Below are 23766 nucleotides of genomic sequence, written 5' to 3' on the forward strand. Positions count from 1 at the left end.
TGTATACTAGAAAATATCCGAAAATTCTTCATACTTTATAACATCAAAGATATAACTTCAAAAGTTATATTATGATAATTTTACATTTAAAAATTAAAGGGTAAAGCCATACTCGCGCGTTCTAAGAGAGATTACAAATACAATTATAATCTTAAATGTGCCCAATTAAATTAAATGTCATTTTAAACTAATTTTATATTTATTATTTTATTATATATGATTAATTTTTAAGTATAAGTTAAATAAAAGTTTAATAAAAGTTTTAATTTCGTAATAAGGGTTAAAATTTAATTTTAGATATTTTACATTTTATTACCATAACATAGTTTATGATACAATAATTAATAAAAATTTAAATGTATTAATTTAAATGTATTTAAATGTATTAATTTAAAAAATCAAATTTACTTAAATTAATTATTAAATTAAATCAATTTTATTAAATTTAATCTAAATAGTTATATTAAAAAGATATATAATAATATACAATATAAAATAATAAATATATAAAAGTAATTTAAAATAACATTTAATTTAACTGTGCATATTTACATTATATAATTATATATTCTAATTTTATCTTGTCTAAATATAGTTTTTCTTTTTTATTCAAATAACTCAGTGAAACACGTTCATCACGAAACGATTATAATACTTAGGAGGTGCAAAGAGGATAAGAAAATGAGATGTTTATTCAATTCGCTATTTGCGAAGCACTTCTTACCGGTGCTTTCGGAGAAGGCGAAGACTTCCAGCGCGGAATTAAAGTTGCAGGAAGAGGGTTTCTCGACGGAGTCAGCGCGCGAAAAGCGGATGATGATGAGCGTAAAGCAAAGTCGGATACATCTACCGTGGAATAGAATCGTACACGTTATAATCGATGATTACAAAGTGATCGAAGTATCTTTTATTTCGCGAATGATCTTCATGCATCCTGTCATACAACGGTTAAAAATCGTATCTCTCTAACTGTTGCGCGAATCAGAATACATAGAGGAAAAAAATAGTTTTAATTACGGTATTAATTATTAAAATATTAATATATATATACAGTGTGTTTCTAAATAAGTGCGAAAAATTTTAGGAGATGATTCTTTGTCGAAAATTAAGAAGAGGTTTCATATAAACGTATACTTCTATATCCCTCCTTATGGAGTTACACTTCTCCAAAAGGAGAGATGAAAATTAAGTTTTTATTTTTTTTGAAAACTATTGCTTCCGAAAAAAATAAAAGAAATAAGAAAGAGTTTCTAAAGGAGTCAAGCTTTCTAACGCATATTTTTAGATGATCACATTCCGGTCCGTTAAAAAGTTCTAATAAAAAATTGAAGACGAGTTGTTAATTTCATCCCCTTATAACGATATGGGAAAATTTTAAAAATATTAATAAATATCCTTCTTATTAGTGGAAAATATCCACCAATTTCATTTTTTTAACTTGTTCAAAATTAAAAAAAAAATTAAAAACCTACTTTTCACCTTTTCCTTTGGAGGAATGTAACTCCTCAGGGAGGAATATAGAAGTGTTTATGTTTATATGAAAAACCCCCTTTAATTTTCGACAAAAAATCATCTTTTAAAGTTTTTCACACTTATTTAGAAACTTCCTGTAGATATACACCTCATAGAATTTTAATCTACAATCTTGCGCCGCAAAATACAAAAAAATACGGCGATAATTCTCTCTTTCTCTCTTAACTCTTAATATTTTTTCTTTTATACTTCTTATATTTTATTATATATTTTTATAGTTCATCATAAAACCAATAATAGCATGGACATTTTAATCTAAATATGTGTGCAATTTTATTTCTATATACGTGCTAAGAAATTCTATTGTCCCAGCGCGAAATAAAATCGTTGAATTGTATATTCATCATACGTAAAATTTAACACAATATAGATTTGTTCATTATAAATTTAATTACAAATTTTTGAGTTTGTGTGCAAAGACAAACATTGCGGGCAATGGCATTTTAATAATTAACGCGACTAGACGTTCAGGAGATTTTTATTTTTGCTGGATGCAAATTGTTCGATAGAGTCAACATGGCAGCTAAATTACCGCGCCTGCAGATATATACTTAGGTGAACCATATATGGTTGTTTTATGTAAATTACATTGATGTTATATGTAAATTAATTATTGTAAATTATATTGAATTTTATGTTAATTATTAACAGATGTATGCGTAATTTTTAAACGCGAAACATTTCGTTTTTGAAATAATTCTTGATAATTGACCGATATTCATATTGTTTGTGTCTTTATCTTATACATATATTGTATTTTGAAATTTATTCTTCGCGCGCTCTTAATCTATATTAATATACTAATAGTATAATATATTTTTGAAACATTTTATTAAATATTGGTAGCTGTAATAATTAACTTATTTAATTAGGAATGTAATTGTATACAATTAATTTGTATAATTAATTATATATAATTATTGTATAATACACAAGGTATTTAAATTGAAACACCTAAATATATATAAAAAAGCACAATAAAAATAAATATTTTATATAAAAGTTGTATTTTATGTGATGATGCTATTGATTTGACCTTCGAGTAAAGGTGTCAAGATAAAATAAAGATAAATTTCAAATTTTTTAATGAGACTTTAATTTTTCAAATATTTACGTTTGTAGCTTTTTTTATGACAAATTCAATGATTATACACTCAAGATCATTGAAGATTAAAACGAAGCACTGATTCATATAATTAGTTGTATCCATGTATAATATTTATTCTCTGTACTATTTTTATATTACTTTTAATTATTATGAGAGTTTCACAAATTATCACTGATCAAAAACATAATAATTGATTGCTCGCACAAACAAAAGAGAAAGAAAGAGATTCGAAAAGTAAAGTAAGTGGCGCGACTGAAACAGAATCGTGCGATTGCATAATAATAAATTGCAGAGTGTGCAAACGCGATAAACAATATTTCCACGTCAAATAAAATAAAATAGCTAATTCGAAACGCGCTAATTAATTATGCCCGAAACAACAATCGCTCGCGTGCGCATATTTTCGTGAGCAGAAATCATACAGATAACTGAATCGGCGAATTTATTAATTCGATTAATTGAACGTTCCGTTTCGAGACAACGTGATGATTCTCTCCTCTCTTCTCTTTCCCCTCTCCATCGCTCTGTATATGTATAAACTCTAACGCATTATCGTCGCGCGGTACAATTTGTCGCCAAAATATTGAGAATGATCTTCGTCGGACGACATATGCGTTGAAAACTGTTGATATCGCGAAATTATATATAAATTAGTACATTTCTAAATGCAAATTGGTACATTTCTAAATTGTCGTACGAATCAAAAGCCATATGAATCGTACCCAGCTTTAATATTTCATAACATGACTAACAAGAAGTAAGATATTAAAATAAAAAAAAAGTACATTTTATAGGGGATAAACAATACATTCATGATATTTGATCAGACTTTTCAAATAACGTTAACCTTTCTTACAAAATCTCAAATATCGCAAAAAAGCCATTTTTTTTACATATTAAACCTCAATTATTTTGAAAATCTGACGTGCTGGTGAAATTTGATTTGCGGCATCGTTTTCAGCACCCAAGAATCTATAAGAAACACTTTGTCTGGTTTAAAATAATTTTTGGCTGCAAACTAGTGTACTTGTGTTAATTTTATTCACTCTTTGCGCAAGAATGCCTGTATGTGAATAAAAGAGAATTTATTTTTTAGTATATGTGTCAAAAATAAAAGAGAGATTGTCGAAAAGTCACAAAACAAGATCAAAAGATTAAAAGAAAAAATCGATCCCGAAGAAACTGCGAGAGAGAAAGATCTCAATCGAGGATTTCTATCCTAGATGATCGGATTCCGCCTGTCCCTCCTCCCCTTCTCCTTTTATTCTCGAGAACAAATAAGGTCGTTGGCACTCGGAAGGCTTCCTAAGACTGTGTCTTAGCCTGCTTTAAAAGATTCGCAAGCTTCACTCGCGGGTCACCGACCCGACCTTAATACGTACACTTATCACGCTGCAATGATCTTGTTAGCAACTTTAGTTCGTCGGCATCTAGAGCTGAGAAGGGTGAAGGGAGAAGGGGGGAAGGAAAAAAAAGGAGAGAAAGGGAGCTTTTGGGGAGCTTAGAGACGGTTAAACGCGCTTTATTGGCTTTGGAAGCCACGGAAAAGCTCATCCCCGTTCCGGAGCGATGCAAACTTCGAACTCTTGAGAACGGAAAACCGCTTTATTTGCGCTTTGTTTCGACGGAATAAATCGAAGAGAATACACGATGCTCTACGATTCGATCGCGCGGATAATTAGTAGAAAAAATTATAAAACTTTCTACACATTATAATTATAAAATAGTTATAACATAGTTATAGTATAGTTGCAGTATAGTTATAGTATAGTTATTGTCATATAGTTATAGTATTTATATAACTATATAATTATAGTATTTATATAGTTATAGTAGTTATATATGTAATTATATAGTATAGTTATAGTAGTTATATATGTAATTATATAGTATAGTTATAGTAGTTACATAGTAATATTAGTAGTTATATAATTAGAGTACTTATTACGTATATAGTAATTCTAATTAGTAATTATATTATATATATACATATATATAGTTTATTTACTAATTATAATTACAACATCCTTTTTTGTCACACATTATTTTTCAATGGTGATCCTTAATGCAAAGAGTCTACTGTTTTTTAAATAATTTTAAAAATGTACTATTCTTCACAAATTCGAGTTTTACTCGCGGTTACTAAACATCATGCAAAGTCTTCTTCTTCACAGTTTCAGAGAAACTTCTAGATAAGCGTATTTCTTTATTTATGCCATTATCGCTTCTTCAAGCATTTTTTTTCTCAATTTATGTCAATTGAATATACTGAAGCAAGTTATATTTTATGCTCTTCGATTCGAAATAATTAATTTGAAGTTTCTCACTTACCAACATCCTTCGAACCGCCCCATGTTCCCAGCTGAGCTTGACGAGCCAATCGGGACAAAGCGTCAACGTAAACTCGCGACGCCGCCGCAGCTCCTGAACAAAAAAAGTTGTTGTTAATTATAGTGCTTTTTTATTACATATTTATTTATTATATATTTTTAATATCAATTTATAAATAGTAGTGATTGTAAGTATAAAAATATTAAAATGATAGAAAATAATAAAAATATATTAATGATCCTTTATTAGGAACATATCAATAACAGTTTGTTACTAGAAAAACTAATTATCTCTTTTGAAATTTAATCCTTTATTTCAAGAATTGTTTCAATATTTGTACACACACATGTCAATTTAAATATTTATCTCAAGCGTTTTCCATCAGCATGATGGACGCAACACGAGCAAAATAATATTTGCACTGAAATAGGACGCGAATATTGTAGGATTAAAAAAATACGTTTCTGTACGTGTTTCCTCTGTTGTGTTCATAGGTGAGATTCATTGCTGATCGAACTATCATGTCGATAAAATAAAAAACCCACTCGCAGTTATCAGTGAAAAACGATCCCTCCTCCAAGACTCAGCTCTCGTTAGGCGTTATGGAGCAGAAAAATTGGGACGATCCGGAAAAGAAACGGCGGGGAAAACGAGTGATGAAGAAGCAAGGGGAGAGATGGCGATATATCGGTGGAAATGGTGTGTTCCATCCCCGCGAACAAATCCCTCATAAATAGCAGGCTCGTGCGCAACAGACTCGAAGAACGAGAAGAGAAGAAAAAAATGGGAGAGGAGAAGAGAGATGGACAAGTAGTGGAGCTGGTCGGAAAAGGTGCTATGTCTCGGGAGAAAAGGACTCGGGAAAATTGAAGACCTTTTCTCCATGATCATTCCCTTTCGACTTCCTTTCATTATCGAAAAATCGAGCCATGCTTGCATTTGTCGTCTCTTTAGAATCTAATTTATTCACGAAGCGCGCAAGATTGCGATGTGTCTCGTAGATCTCGAAATTTTTTTCAATAAATTTTTTTCGATAAAAATACTACAGTTTTTAGAAAAGAATGTTATTTCCGGGACCTCTCAATTTGATAAGTGTTCGATAGATTTTTTATCAAAAAAAGAATGTCGCAAATCAATAGTTTTCGAGAGATCAATGTTTCAAAATTTTTTTTTTGTTTAAAAAATATATCGAGATTTTTGAATCAAGAGATCATTTTCATAGAGATTTTTCATCAATTTTTTTTAAATATAATAAACCTAATTTTAATCTAATCAAAAATTGATTCGAGTTAGGTTAGAATTTTTTCAAGGGGAGGCGGGACTGCTTTTAGTTCATTATTTATAATATTCTTAAAAAAAAATCAGAAATCTCAGAGTTTAATTCGAAAAGCGTTAATAATATTATGATTTAATTTTCGTTTCGGGAAAAGACGTCCGTTGTCTTCAATTAAAGTTTCTGAAACGGAAAATTCGCCGAGATGCCTCTCGCGCGGCTAAACGTTAAATTCCCTCTCGGCGATGGATCGCAAATATAAGGGATGGAGAGAGTACAGAGTGAATTTATGCTTCATTCGTACATGTTAGGTATACACGAGGAAGAAACGAGTGGAGCGTAAATTATGGCACTCTTGAAGCTCGTTCCACCTTCTTCTCCTCTTTTCCCTCCACGCTTCGTCCTCTTTCGACCTCAGGCACAGCGTTCGTTTTTCCAAAGAGAAGTTTTTATATTTATTATTTTATGTGCTACTGAACACGCCATTCTTTGTGCGGCGAGAAAAGTTTTACTCAAAAAAATTAATCAAATAAATATGATACACAAAGCACACTGTTCGCAGTGGACTACTAGTTAACATTGACCTATTCAGGATATTTTCTTTGAAGATAACTGGAATTTTTTCATCAAATTTTATATATACAGGGTAATATAATTGCGTCACTTCTCTCTATGCAGGTAGAACGGCTCGAGTAGAAAAGACCTTTACCGTTTTGCAATCTTCGCAAAAATTAACAAGAAATTAATTAAAAAAGATCGGCCAATCGCCAAGCGCACGATGAAAAGTTTTCTCCCACCGCTTCGTCGCTTAGCAACCACGTAAACATTAGACTGTTTCTTTTCACGCACCTAGAAACCGCACAAAGGACTGTTTTTTTTTCACGGCACACTTGTACTCGCGCGGATTGGTCGATCTTTTTTAATTAATTTCTCATTAATTATTGCGAGGATTGTAAAACGGTAGAGAACTTTCCTACTTAATTTAACTCAGTCTACCTACACACGAGAAATAAGATATTACACTAGTTTACAGCCAAAAATTATTTTAAACCAGACAAAGCATTTCTTATAGATTTTTGGGTGCTGAAAACGATGCCGCAACCCAAATTTCACTAGCACGTCAGATTTCCAAAATAATTGAGGTTTAATGTGTGAAAAATAGCTTTTTTGCAGTATTTTTAGATTTTTTGTAAAAAAAGTTAACGTTATTTGGAAAGTCGGATCAAATATCATAAATGTATTGTTTATCCCCTATAAAATACATTTTTTAAATTTCAATATCTTACTTTTTAGCCATGTTATGAAAGATTAAAGCTGGGAACCATTTTTCATATGGAGATGCTCCTCAGGAAATAAAGTTTTTGGAAAAAAATTATTTTTTCCAAAATTGATTTTACCATTATTTGTCCTCCTTTAGATCATATAATTTTTGTCTGGGATATTTCTTCGAAAATGCAATTGTTTCAAAAAATTCAAGATGGGCAATTAAAATGAGATACCCTATATAAAAATATATATTTAGTAGAATCTATCACGATAAGTTACACTGTATATGTGTATCGATAGCCCTAAACTACAAATTATGAATATAATTATATGACTTTATCATCATAGAGAGGTAGAATATTTGCTATCTCAGCAAAACTCTGTATTTAAATCCTTCCTAACATGACTAAAAAGTAAAATATCAAAATAAAAAAAATGCATTATATATGTATATATAAATAATACATTCATGACATCCGATCAGAATTTCTAGATAATGTTAACCTTTTTCACAAAAAAATTTCAAATATTGCAAAAAAAGCCATTTTTGGCATATTAAACCTCAATTATTTCGAAAACCTGACGTGTTGATGAAAATTGGCTTGCGACATCGTTTTCAGCCAAAATCTAATAAGAAACACCTTGTCTGGTTTAAAATAATGGAAAAAGATATTTTTTGTAAACTAGTATTATTATCGAACACCCTGTTATAATATTACAAAAATTATTTTATTTTGAAAGCTATTATTAATTTATAAATTCAACATTAATATTTCGCCGATAAAAGTGTTATTTTAATATAGTTTTTCTATTTATAAACAGTGTTAAATAATAAACCCTTACGATTTAAATTTCAAAGATAAAAACGTAAAAACAACACACCCTATAATTCTCTTATTTATTGTATTTTCTGTTGTGCATGTTGCATTTATTATTCAAAATTATACGCTGTATTTATTATTGACATGTGCATTAGCATTACTGTATCATTATTGTTGTAAAAATGCTAATAACGAAATTTGCCCGCTTCACCGTTTTAATGTTTCGTTGGCAATAATTTCGCTGCGAGGATATAGCCGCGCTTCATATATTCGAGTTTCACGATACAGAATTTTGCAACGGCATCGAAACTCGCACGTCGACAGCTGTCGCCGCCATTTTTCGCGTATGTTTCGTTGCAGCCTGCAGCAAGACACATGTGAACTAAAAAAAAAGAGAAAAATACGATTTTTCCTTGTATAACCATTTCTCCTTTTTTTTTTTTTACTTTTATTACGAAACAAAGTCCGAAAGAAAATTTAACTGCGAGGTAAATTTGACCGTAATTTTCCACGTTGTCAATTTCAATTATTGTCAATTACTTTCGTTTTCTTTTTTTCTTCTTCTTTTCGACGTTTCGTAAACAAACTCCTATGTAGATCGAAAAATCGAGAATTTTCACAAAAACTGTTATTCATTCATTATTTCATTTCTTATTTAATTTACTATTTTATTTGTGTTATGGAAAATTTTATTTAATAAGAGAACTTTTTCATCAATTCTTTTATTAACATTTCTTTAATGTTTTAATTTTGATTTGAAAGAAAGATAAGTGAAAAAATATACAAATGCAGATCAATTTGCAAATTGTTATAATTATCCGATATCTTATATTACTTACTCTTATAGTAGTTACTTTTTGTTAGTCTTTTTATAGTTACTTTTATCTTATATATAATTTCTATAATTATGTTTCCATTTAATATATATTTATACAGGGTGTTTCTAAATAAGTGCAAAAAAGTTTAGAAGATAATTCTTTGTCGAAAATTAAAGAGGGTTTTTCATGTAAACATATACTCCTATATCCTTCCCTGAGGAGTTACACTCCTCTAAAGGGGGAGATAAAAATTGGATTTTTATTTTTTTTTTCTTGAAAACTATTGATTTAACGAAAAAAATAAGAGAAATAAAAAAGTTTCTAAAGGAATCAATCTTTCTAACGCATATTTTTAGATGATCACATTCCAATCTGTTAAAAGGTTTTAATAAAAATTGAATAGTTGTTAGTTTCATTTCCTTATAACGACATGAGAAGATTAAAAAAGTATAAATAAATATCCTTTTTACTAGTAGAAAATATCCACCATATTTTATTTTTTTAACTTTTCATATTTCATTTTTTCATTTTTGTCCAAAATTTGAGAAAAAAATTAAAAATCTAATTTTCAATCAAACTTCCCCCTTTAGAGAAGTGTAACTCCTGAGAAAGGGATATCGGAGTATATGTTTATTAGGGTGGTCGTTATATGGGTTTTTTCAGAATTTTAATGTTGGATAGTCGTAAATCGGCTTTAAATGTGAAAAAAAAAATCTCTAATTTTTTCAGATTTTTATTTTGAGTCCTGAGTCTCCCTGTTGGCACGTAATTTTCTTTTTCATTTAAAAAATATTTATTTAAGTTAGTTCTAGTCTAAAATAGCGACATTTTATGAAATACGTTTCATTGCCGTGAAAATAGTAAAACATCGTATATGAGGTATTTCATTCGAGTTGTGTGTGTTATACTACACACAAATCGAGTGAAAAAATTTAAATTATTATTTTACGGAGTAATCAATATATCGATTAATTTATTATTTTCCATTGATTTTTTTTTATTGAAGATATAATTTTGTTTTGTATTCTTTTTTAATACAGCTTATTTTCTTGTATTGGTAGTCCTGATGATACATTGGGCTTTTGTTTTAGGTATTTCACATGAGAGCTTAATATCTTAACACCACAGTTCTGCAGCTGCTTCTGTCATCAATTTTTTTTTCTGTTATCAATTTTTTTCTAAAAAAAAAAAAAATTATCGAAAATTTGCGCTTAATCATTGAGCACTGGAATTCCCTACACATCTTTTTCCTATATAGTCGAAAATAACGACGATTTAAAGTTCAAGGAAGATTCAAAAAAATATAAAATACGTCGTTATATTGCTTGAAAAATGGATAAAAAATAATTAACTGAATTAAAAACACCCACGATTCGTGTGGAATAGCCCATATACGATTTTTGACTATCTTTTATGAAAAATTGAATAATTTTGTTCACTACTTTTGCAGCTGACTCCATCTAGAACTGAAGTAAATTAGTATTTTTTTCAAATTATTAAAAAATATCATATAAATAATATTTAAATAACATATAAATAAATAAATAAATGAATTGATATAAGAATATAACATAACACACAACTCGAGTGAAATACTCCGTATACAATTTCATGCTATACCTCACGGCAGCGAAACTTATTTAAATCAGGTTTGTTGATTCTATTTTTAATCTAAAAATTACTTAAATTGGTATTTTTTTAAATGGAAAAAATCCACGTGCAAACAGGGAGACTCAGAGCTGAAAATAAAAATCTGAAAAAATTTGAGAATTATTTTTTCTACATTTGGAGCTGATTTATGACCATCCAAAATGATCTTCCATTTAACGACCACCCTAATGTTTATATGAAAAACTCCCCTTATATAATTTTCAACAAAGAATCATTTCCTAAAGTTTTTCGCACTTATTTAGAAACACCTTGAATATTTTTAATAAATAATTTGTGCAATTATTCTTTCCATTTCGCGGAAGATATTTCATTAAAATTCTCCTTGTGAAAAATTCGAGCTTTAAGCAGCCCCCTAAAGTAGTGGTGGCACATTATTAAAACGCCAACTATCGAACGTCACGAAACAACGCGATATACATAATTGTAAGTAGAAATATTCAGCGCTTCGCGCCCTCTCGACGCTTGGGAATGCGTAAACCATTTGGGACGTGGAGATGAAGGGAGGCGAAAAAGGAAGGGAGCGGTGGGGTCGATGGTAGAATTGCTGACTACTCGTCCCCATCCCCCTTGTTTGCGGCTGTTCCAGCAACCCCCGAGAGCGACTCCAGGGAAGCTGGCCGAGTTCGTCATCAACGACGCACCCCATTGTCCGTTTGGTCATCCCTCGTCTTCCCCCAAACTGTCGGCAAACTTCAGACTGTCCTGTATCAACCCTTCACCGCAACGTTCCTCGTCTCCAAGCTCGAGACGCTGGGAGACATCTCGATATCGATATATATACACAAGGTATATCAGGTTCGAGAGAGGGGCTGTCTCTATACCTACCTACAGCTTCCGCGAGACGAGAATTCAAGACGTTTCCATATCTGAGGATATGAACAGTATTGAATATTCGGGGCTTTGGACATTTGTCTCTCCTTGCCATTTCGAGAGAGATTGCGTGAGATTTAAAATATCTAAATAATATTTAGAAACGTGGGTATTTATCAGAAAAAGCTTTAAACCTTCGAAACATAATATAACATTTAGTATTTAAATATTTGGGAACTTAGTTACTAGAAAATCGTCGGTAGAATTTTTGAAAATATAGTATTTTAAATGTCGAGTTCTTAAAACCATCTCTTCTTTCTATTTAAAAATTTGTTTTATTGCTTTTTTAAAAAAAGGAATAAAACAAATAAAACAACAAAATAAATAAATAAAACAAATTAAAAAATCTAAAATAAATATTTTAAATTATTTTATAAAAATTGAAGAATAAAGGAGAAATTCTTGCAATATTAAATATTAAAAATAAATAGATTATATATAAATATATGTTAAAATTTAAAGAGTAAACATTATTTAAGCAAAAAGTAGAAGAAAATTAAAAAAGATATAAATATAAAGATTAATAATAAGATAAGAGAGTAGGAAAATATATAAATTAAGCAGAATACAGGTTTAAAAATTTTTAAATATTTATCTTATTTAATTAGTGTGAGAAAATAAGTTAATAATATTTTTAAAAACTAGTTTAAGGTTATGGTATTAAATAAAAAAGCTAACTAACGGGGGAAATGGGCTATTAAGAGTCAGGCGCAGTTAGCGGAGCGCAGATTCTTTTCTTCTCATGAGAGTCTATTGATTAATTCTGTAAATGTACGTTTCGGTCTCTGGTTGGTCCAGGAATGCGCTCCGCCAATCGCGAATGGCTTTTAAAATTAAATAAATTAATTTTTTTTAAAACTAGAACAAGTGAACAAAAATAATCATTAAATATAAAAATATAAATATAAATGTGCTATTTTCAATAATTGAAAAAATAATTTTTTTAAATAAAGAAAAGAAAGAAACAAGTATCTAAAAATAAAAAAATTAATATCAAAATTTATTTATATAAATGAAAAAGAATTAATTCTGTTTCTCGTCGAGATGAATTTTTTTCGGATTCTTGAAAGAGCGCGAATTACATCTTTCAAATTATTCTAAATTTTCTTGAAGCGTTGTTCAAATATAATACTCCGAGTGAGAGAAACTCCGAAATGCTTAAAGCGTAATTAAGGAGCCGCTTTGAAAGACAACTTCTTAGCTCGGCGCGTCGTTTATCAGCATGCTTGTGCGAGCTTGCTTAGAAGGGACAGAGATAATAAATTAACGGCGGAGTTTCTCTCTAAGCGGCTTAATTGCTTATGAGTGTTTACCAGGGCCCTTAGGTTGCCTTCCGCTAAACGCAACAGGCGCGAATAAGAGGGTCTGTAGCAAGATTTCGCTCAGCATTAATGTAGATTAATGGAAAACTTCGCTGACCATTTGGGCTGCAACTTTTCCTATTACTTCGCCGACAGTTTTCGCGACGAGCTATCGACGATTATTAATGAATCCACCCTCCCTGACTTTAGCGCGTTTTCCTTGTCTCTTTTTCATCCCCCAAGATTCCCCATCCACCTAACACGGTAACTCCTTACTACAGACTTTGGGGAGAGAGAGGTTGAGTCTCTTATTTTTGTCATTTTATTTTATGCAAAAGTTAGATATATTTCTGCATCTAAGAAGTAAAGAAATAAGTACGCAAAGTTATTTTCTCAGCGAAAACGTAATTCCTGGCGAAAAGAACTTTTTCATAAATAAAAGGATTATTAAAGAATAAAAAGTTTTTCTATTATCGCTTTACGTACAACAATTTCTAGAAATATTTCTCTATTATGCAAATTATATTTTATTGCTTAGAAATATAAATAATAAGCAAATTTATCCTTTCTCCGTCCAGAAAAATCAAATATGTTAAAATAAAATAGTCTCTCTCTCTCTCTCTCTCTCTCTCTCTCTCTCTCTCTCTCTCTCTCTCTCTCTCTCTCTCTCTCTGTCCTCTTATTAAAGATTCAATAAAAATATATATAATATATAAATATATAAATAAATATAATATATAAAATATAATTATATATTATATATAAATATTTATTTATAATTAATAATTATATACATATATATAAATATTTATTTATATTTAATATAAATATATAAATATAAATAATATAAATAATAAAAATAATATACTATAAATAAATAATTATAATTATTAATAATATAATATAAATTAATTAATAGAAATAATATAATATAAATAAGTATATAAAAGTATAATATATTATAAAAATAATATAAACACATCTTGACAATATAAATACGCTTTCTCGTCATTCGCCATTTGCACCCTCTCTTAAGAATAACGAGCATTCTTAGCGAGTGGCGTTAATGTGCTTTCACCCTCGGGGCGGTATTTCAAGGGGTAGTTTTAATATGGGTTTCGCATGAGATGCTGCTATGTCGGAAAATGCAGCGGCACGATGAGAGAGGAGAAAAGCAGCAACATCCAAATTCCGAACCGTCCCTTCGATCGATTCGAATGAGCACGTTTGAACATATCGCGCGCAATAACATCTAAGATGGCGGCAAGTCAAGAATTATCAATTTGTCGAAGATGTCTTCTCATATTTATAATGATCAAGAGAACCAAGTAGATTAATATCAAATAATTTTGCAATTTAAAAACAGATATTTAGAAAGAAAAAGAGAAAGAGAAAAAAATTGTACAGCATTCAGAATATAAAAAATAATAAATTTAAATTAATAAAATAAAATATTTTTCAGGCGATACCAACAACTTTTAAGACCAAACACCAAATAGAAATGTAATTCGCGTAGTTGCGGGTGTTCGAAGCACGCGAGAAGGGTTTAAAACAACTGAAAAAAAATCTAATAAAAAAAAAGAACGTAAGTGTTAACCGACGTCGCCATTTTGCATTCCGGAAGTGAATACCGCGGTGGACGATAATCGTGAATTAAGAGGTGCCGGCTAATCGACACACCCACCCCTTTCAATTTCCATCCCTGGCTTGTAAAACAACGCTCTTGCCGTGTTGCTAGAAATACGAGGGACGAAAGAGAGAAAGAGAGATAGAGAGAGGGAGAGAAGGAGCGATTGTCTCCCCGGTGATTATGGGTTTCCGGAGTTGTTTGCATTTAGGAAGCCATCAACGCTTAATCGCATTCCTTCCTGCCTCGGGAAATTGCAGTTTTCGGCGACGAAAACGGAGAAAGGGGGCAAAGGGCGGGTTAGGTTATATACAACAACCGCCACATCTGTCCCTTTCATACATACATCGACCCGCCGGCGCGAGGATAAAAAAGTAGCGCCGCGACGCGGAATTCCGCCGGCGAGATTGCGCGGAAAACGCAGCGCGCAAAAATTCGTTAAATATCTGCATCGAGCAAGAGGGCGACTAAATTTTGTGCAAATGGCGGCTTTTTGCGACCTTTCCTCCAGGCTTTTCCGGGAATTTCCAATCAAAGACCCTCGTCGTTCGATAAAAAAAATACACGATGATAATATAGAGGAAAGTATGCTAAATCGCGTACCGTTGGTTATATCATACCTCTACTGTATTTCTTAAACAGAGTTAAATTATTTTAAGGTAATAACGCTGTTGTATCGTAGCCTCACTCGAATGCCGTAATGTTTGTTTCCTTCTCAAGCGATCCGTTGATGAGTGACGTTCATAAATTTATTTTCTGTGATTTTCACGTAATATTCGGCACTCCGTGACTAAGTTATCGCATTGAGAGAGATAAGCGATTAAACTTATTATTAAAGCATTTTTTCATCTTATTTAATCCTGTACATGAAAGCGTTGAAAAATTGGCAAAATGTTTTAAGATTATTTTTTATTAACAAAGCAATGGAAGTTCGATAGTACCACTAATTTTATCCTATATCATACTGATACGATTTACTAAATTAATTTTTTTACTTAGGTATTAGTTTCTTTCTTTATATTTAGATGGACAACTAAATAAAATAATATCAAATTTTATAATTATATCGAAATAATACTTTTTTATATTTTTGTCTGATACAAAAGTTTTATTAAATTTTTATTAAATTTTTTAAGAGAATTTATGATTATAAATATGACATTCTTATAGATATGTTGCAGGCTGAGAACTTTTGTAGAAATTAAAACTTTAATTTTGTTACAATTTTTTAATTTTATTGTTAAAGATATGATTTAAAAACTCATAGGTACAATTTTTAGCAAACCGGTATTTTCAATCGTACCAAATACATTTTTTTTTAATTTTAAATTTACGAAGCAATGATAAATTCATTAATGTTTAGCGTATATCGTTAAGATACAAAGAATTAAAGTTTTAAATAAATAAATAAATTTTATTTCTTTAATAGTTTCATTGCAATTTTATAATTTACCTTAGAAAGTATTTAGCATACTTTTCCCTACATATATTATACAATAATATAGAGTGTATCGTATATATAATTACGAATAAAATAATAAAACAACAAAATCTAATTAAAATGACAATCTAAATTTCTACCTACCTAACCAAACTTAAATTTCACGTTTTGCATAATACAACACAGAATGTATTGCATATATAATTACAAATAAAATAATAAAAAGCAACAAAATCTAATTAAAAACAACATAAATTTCTACCTAACCTAACCTAACCTAAGGGTTAGGTTAGGTCGGGTATTTCCTATATCGCATTTTCCTATATCGTATACAAACCTTAATCCGCGGGTACAAATATTTCTTTTCTTTTTCCCCTCATATATCGAGAGAGAGAGAGAGAGAGAGAAAGAGAGAATACCAGTTAAAGGCGAGCGAAAATGCTTTGCGCGGAAATAAACCGCGGGAGGTGAGAAAAAGGCAGGACGGTCTTTCGAGAGGGAATAATGAAATTAGAAGCGTCTGCCACTCCGACCGCAACGAGAAGGAAGGGAGTAAAAAGGGCAGGGAGAGGAGAGAAGCCAGCAGGGGCAGGAGGTTGCCCGGAAGCGTCTCGTCGAGGCTGAGCAAAAATAATTGAATCGCACTGCGCGGGGTTGCACTGTCCAGAATAAAGTTTACGTTTCACAACTTCTCCTCCCTCGCAGCGCCTTTATCTACTCTTCATCCCTTCGCCCCCTTCTTCTTCTTCTATTCTCTTCCCTCTCATCCTTCTCGGCTTTCCCTTCCCTTCCTCCGCCGCTAAAGTGCGCAACCTCCCCTCGATCGCCACCCTGTTGTCTCATATTTCCATCTTCCTTCAGGAATTTCCAGAAGGGGTGTGACCACCCTTTACCTTTTTGCGTCTCGCTCTCCGGCTCAATCCTCCCGTGAGATTCCCACGAGTACGCAGTAGAATAATAAAGGAACGAAAACGACTTGGAAATGGATGAGAGGGTCATTCTCTCTTACTCTTGCATTCGTCCGCTATTTGTTTTCACGCGGACAATGTCGGTCGTTCTTTCGACACAGCTCAGAGTACTAAAATTTGGATCTTCTCTTGTATTGTGTATCAAATAAAAGCGACCTCTGAACAAGTTTCTGAGAATAGGGAGTTGACTTGAAATTTATTATGTTTGAAAGATAGTCTTAGAGACCTTCAGTATAATATAATACTTTTAACATAATATTAATTATATGTTACTATATTATATACATATAATTAGAGAGAGAGATATATATAGTTAATATACAGGGTGTCCAATTTTAATTGACCATCCTTAGAAACATTGTTATTTTTGAATGTACAACAAAAGTTGTTTGATTTGAAGAGGGACAAAAGATACTGACTTTTCTGAAGTGTTTTTCAAGGTTATTTGAAGGTCATTTATGTTTTTTTAAAATAAAACATAATTTTTTTATATAAACCAATTCCTCAAAATTGTCGACATAAAAAGTTATAAGGGTAAAATGAATAATTTATAAGATATTCTATACCTAAATTTGAGGCACTAAAGATACTATAAGTTACATTATTACAGTAGCATACATATATAGTATATAGCATATAGTCTCTAATATAATAGTATATATCTTTTTTATGCACATTCATAAAAATATATATATTTTATGCATTGCTCTGCAAATGTTTTATACATTTTTGTAGAAAAAATTCCATCATCGTTAAGCAGTTCCTTACACAATATCAGTGTTCTTGAACAACGCTTTGTCGTGTGTTCTAACGATCGGAGTGAAGGATCCAAATGAGGAAAGAATTGAGGATGATTTATGGGGTGCATGCAGATGTTGACGTAACAATATTATTGTAAACTTCGCCGATTGCGGTATTGTCAGAGTACACCGAAGGAAGGTAGGCTCTGTCGAGCAAACGCGCGAATAATGAGGGGGTAGTTCGCGTTTATTTGCGCTCGTCTTCGTCGTCGTCGCCGTCGTCGTATGTTTTTCGTTAACCGGATATTTCGATATATATGGAAAGGGGAAATACTCGAGAAGGGGAGAGCGAAACGACTCCAAAAATGAGAAAAGAATGACTAGCAGTCTCGGCTGTTTTGTTCGCGATGTATAAAGAGGAGGTTCAAATCGTCGTTATTGCGAGATAATCAAAATGTAGTCACGATGAAGGGATTAAAATTGAAAAAATTGCAGCTTGTAAGACAATTAATATAATTAGATAAGCAATAATGTACACATTAAAATAAAAACAAATATATACATATATATATAATTTTTTACATATATATAAATATACAGGGTGTTAAAAAAAAGGGTAAAATATTTTAAAAAGATTTAATATGCCCAAAAACAAGTCGAAAAGTCTTAATAAACATGGATCCGTAAATAAACTGTTTTTGAGATATTTTTTTTTTTTTATATATTTTTTAATTTTTATAGTTCTTATTTTTTCTTTAAAATTTTTATTTTTATTATAATTTATGCAAAATAATAACAGCTAATATTTTACCTTATCTTAAAGAAAATGTTCAAATGATCTCCTTCCATGTCTATGCAATGTCTATGATATTGCAAATATCTCAACAATGACTCATTAACAAATGTTTATTAAGACTTTTCGTCTTGTTTTTAGACATACTAAATCCCCTTAAAATATTTTACCTTTTTTTTCAACACACTGTATATGTATATAAATAAAAATATATATATATAAACTGTTATAAATTAATAAAATGAAAGACAAAATATATAAACATGTATTACAGATTCATTTTCGTGGTTGTTAATATTTGCAAATTTTTACACGGGAAAAGAAAAATTCCACGTGAAGAAAAAATGGTGAAAGAATCTTAGGGGTGAAGCTGAGGAGGAAAATGAAGGGAAAAAATCAAGGTGGAAGAACGCGCGCGATATCGCGAAGGATAATATTTAAGGATTACTCTCCGCCTCGCGAACGCAAGCTATTCCGATCCATTAATATCGCTCAGCCGGCAAATTGGATTAAAGGGAATCCATTTAAAGAGATATTAGAGAGGACCCTATCGCAAAGAAAGCCGGGGTTCCCCGCGATTTCTTTTCACTCCGTGAACGAACCGCGAGATAAATCGAGTTTCCTCGAACAGTTGACATTCACAATCGAATGCTGATGACTCTTCTGCTGTAATTTATTATCAAGCCGCGCGGTTTTATAACGTCGCAACATCGAGTATAAAAAGCGATTGGTCGATTGCGATTATGTTCGTGGCATATTATATATCATCGAAGCGCTACCAAGTTCAAGCGACATACTGTTTTCAGACTTACATAAATGTATGTATTTCATAATTTGTAAAAATTTTTGCATCATCCAAATAGAATAAAAAATTGATTATATAAAATATGTGCACATCTTTTTAGAAAAATGTTTTAAAAGGAATTGTTTATTGTGTAATTTTATATCAAAACTAATCTCTATTTTGAATTCTGAGGCAAGAAAGAATTGCAATCAATCTCATTAAATTCGAGTTTGACTGAACGTCATTTGTTTGCAAATCAAAATTATCCACAAGTTTTATATCAATCAAAAACGATAATTGTATGCATACATCTCTATAATTAAAAGAGATGTATATTATTTGCTAAAATCAATACATTTTGCGATTGATAGTACGAGGGAAAAATTTTTCATCCAAACCCGAATATTCGCCATTAATTTTCGAGAAAAAAAATAACTCATTCCGCGCAGACCCCACATAGAAATTAATACTAGCTCCATTAGTTGCCATTAATAACCGTCGCGCTGTGAAAATTAAATCGAATTCGAAACACGTTCGTTCGATCGGGAGAGAAGGGGATCGAAACGCGATGGAAGGGGAGGAGGAGGAAGGTGCAAAGGGGGAGGAACTGGACTTCCTATTCCAGGGACGACACGTCCTAGGTTAGGATTAATTAGCGGCGCGGCGTGCTACGATTAGCCGAACGCGATCGATCTGGAACTGCGTGACGGTTCCATTAACACACCCGGTATGCAGGTATCCGCTCCGCTACGCGGATACGTAAGGTATTCGCTATTAACCGGGGTGATCCCGGCGAATTCCAGGTGATGCTCCAGCGGAAGCTCCCATTTATCCTTCTCTCGCCCGCGCGCGCGATATTATCACGATCATTATCGTAATTCGACGAACGTAACATCCAAATCCACTTAGAGCGGAATTATGCATCCATTAAGTCACCGCGTAAGTTCTCACGTATATCTCTCACAAGAAATTTCTCTTTGTCGAAGCGATCTATATTCCTGATACATATCAGCGTTCACCTTTAGAAACATATCTTTTATATTTCCGTTACACGATCGCTATCAATCTGAAAGTAAACATATCGAGCTTTATACATACATAGGGTGTCCCAAACGTCCTGTCACAATTAAATATCTCGAAAACAAAGGTTTTTTGTGAAAAATGTTTCCAATAAAAGTTGTAGGGCTTTAAGTGGCGCATTAAAGTAATATTAGTGTGACTATAAATAGCATTGTCAAGGCCACGTGAAATTTACTGTGAAATTTTTTAATGGAAACCCCTATTTTATATATTTTGCATATTCATATGTAGTTTATCTTAAAAACTTTTCAAAACATTATAATAAAGTTGTTTTCCGTTAAGTATTTTTCGAGGTATGAGGCTTGAAAGATATAGTACTTTGACATAAAATACAAAATATCTTGTAAAATATTCAGTTTTTGTAATTACCTTAATACTTTTAGGCATAGAATAATGAGACCATTCAATTGGTGTAAAAAAAACGCATAATTGTTTTTAAGAAAAAATAAGTTGCAAATTGTATACTTTTCTTAAAAATAACTATGCGTTTTCTTTACACCAATTGATTTGTCTAATTATTTTATGCATGTATTAAGGTAAACTTATCGAAAACTAAATATTTTACAAGATATTTTGTATTTTATGTCAAAATACTGTAAAACTCAAGCATTATAATTCGAAAGCACTGAATGAAAAAATAATTTATTATAGTGTTTTGAGAGGCTCTCGAGATAAACCACAAGAATGTGCAATCAAAAATAGGGATTTATATTAAAAAATTTCAAAGTAAATTTTATATAACTTAAACAATACTATTTATATAGTCACACTAACATTACTATTTAAAGCCCTACAACTTTTATTTAGAACATTTTTTTCAAAAAGCCTTGGTTTTCGAGATATTTGCTGTCGCAGGACTTTTTGGACATCCTGTATATTATATATTATCGGTAAATAATTTTGAGACACGAGATGTCAATTTATATATATCTTGAGATTTGTCAGTCAGTTTTTTCAGTACATTCAACCCCGCTTGATTCCGGGTCGGTTAAATTATCGCGCGATAAGGCGCACTATCTCTACACTATCGCTATTCGAGTTTTCGCGCGCGATAAGGTCGCCCGTCAAACTTTTGACGGGGATATACATTTTACGCGACGCCCTCTCGCGTCGCGCGAGAGGATCTCCCCGTTGTCAGTTTACGCGCGGGAGATCGCGCGCTCTCTTTATCTCGTGCGCATAATTCACCTCCCTCGCGTTTATTACACGCTTTATTTATGCGCATTACGCGCGTCGGCCGACACGATGCAAAGCGGCGTCGAACGTTTTTTATGCAAAGCGGAGTCATTTTCGCGCAACACGACTCGCACCCTCCCTCACTTTCTCTCTCTTTCACTCTCTTTCGCTCTCTTTCGCTTTTTTTTCACTCTCTTCCGCTCTCTGTCGCTCTCTCGATCGCGTAATATTCGAGAAAATAACTTCCGCCGCTTTTTCCGCGGTGAGATTTTCGCCGTGGTGCAAACTACAGTTACGCGAGAGAACACGAACGGAATATATTAACTGTTAGATTTTATACATCGTGCTCGGGGTCGTTAACTACACGATATTAAAGCGTACACACAGAGTTCCCTAAAAATATCAATTTTTTTTTTTAAATTAAAATGCTCTATTTTTTTCTCTTTAAAAAAAAATTTTTTTAACTAAATGCCAATTTTATTATGTTGGAAAATGTATCTCTAAAAAAATCGGTTAAAAAAATTAACATTATTAAATTCGTATTAATCTTTAGAGAAAGAAATCGCAGAAAAGTTACAACTTTCTGATAATAAAATACTATTTTATCTTACATAAGACTTAGTGTATCTCTAAGAATTTTTAATATCATTGATTATTTATGAATCTGAAGTCAAAATCAAAATAATAAATCAAGGTAGTAAATATGGCGGTAAATTTGATAATTTTTGCAAATTTTTTTGTGTGTGCGCGCGTCGATTTGCACTAAATCTATATTTATATGTTTTTGAGATCGCAGATCAGGAATTTGAGATTAAAATTATAAATTTTTTTGAAATTTTTCGCAAATTCTTTGCAGTATTGAGATCAGTCATATTGATTCCGCCATTTTCTCTCTCAATTTATATTTTCATCTATAATTAGCGACTCGAAAAAACCTATAAATACCAGTATTGATAATTCTATGAAATTTTAAAATTTTATATACATATAAAATCGAAAAACATGTTATAACATCTCGAAATTTTGTCGCATATCTTGCAATAAATTATATAATATACATATATATACTGTTTCCTAGAATAAAATCTTCATAATTTCAAAAATAAATCCTATTTTTAATCTAATAAAGTATTAACTACAGAACAATGTTAAACAGTTTTTATAAAATGCGAATAAAAATGAGAAAATATTTATAAAAATAAGGTATTTATAATTTAATAATATAGTACAAAACTTTCTTCTCCTCCTTTAATTAAACTAATATTTTCTCTCACTTTGCAATTAAAGTGCTCCAAATATGTATTTATTTCTCAAACTGTATATCGGTCGTTATTACACGAACAGTGTGGTCCGCGATGATGAACATCTCGCGCCCCTCTCCCCCATCGTCAAATCCCAAAGCGGTAAAACAAATGACAAGGTTTGACAGTTGCGAGTGCACACGTTAACGATACTCATACGATATTTTCGACCCTTCGAGAGGAAATCGATATTAAAGAGCGACCGGCCGGAAGGGGGAAATCAACAGAGAAGGGTGGAAAGGAGGGAGGGAGAGAAAGGTAAAGAGATAGCGCGAAATTGAAATTGCAGGGACCCGCGGGACTGAATCTATAGAGACGGGGAGGGGGCAGTATTGAAAAAAAAGTGGAAGGGAGGGAAGGGAGACATATGCCGGCGGGAAAATTGAGCGTTTCACCTGCACCAGATTCCATAATTAAAATCAGTCGGTACTCGCGAGCGCTCGTCATTGTCCGTATCACGCGGACGTTCACCCCCTTTCCTCCCCCTTGCTCCCCGAGATCACTGTCATCCTTTCTGTCCACGTTCGACGACGTCTCTGCGCGCATTTTTGCGCTATTTAACGAGAAAACTTTTCAAATCACATTCGCCATTACTCGCAGTCACATTTTCTGTGAGCCTTATTCTGCTCGTTTCTGTCGTTCCTCACAAAAATGTTTTTAACAAATTTAATTGGAAATAACAATTATTACGAATAATATGTATTTAGGGGAAAGTATGCTAAATCGTACCCCCCCCCCCTAAAATAAATATTAAAATTGCAATAAAACTATCAAAGACACCATTTTTTTATTCATTTGAAACTATGGCCTTTTATCAACGACGTACGCTAAATAATAACACAAATTTATAATTGTTTTATATCG

General features: G+C 31.7%; 1 protein-coding gene across 1 annotated transcript in view; it reads right to left on the reverse strand.

The window, feature by feature from the left end:
- Positions 1 to 23766, reverse strand: part of Irsp53 (Insulin receptor substrate 53 kDa) — a 110831-nt gene that overhangs the window by 46592 nt on the left and 40473 nt on the right. The window contains exon 4 of the mRNA XM_083054362.1: positions 4973 to 5065. Coding sequence (XP_082910488.1) covers positions 4973 to 5065 — 93 coding nt within the window. The remainder of the gene's footprint in view (positions 1 to 4972; positions 5066 to 23766) is intronic.

The sequence above is a fragment of the Prenolepis imparis genome, unplaced genomic scaffold (assembly GCF_030444845.1).
Source record: "Prenolepis imparis isolate NDT839.2.m4 unplaced genomic scaffold, iyPreImpa1.0 SCAF_14, whole genome shotgun sequence".
In the NCBI taxonomy this organism is placed as follows: Eukaryota; Metazoa; Arthropoda; class Insecta; order Hymenoptera; family Formicidae; genus Prenolepis; species Prenolepis imparis.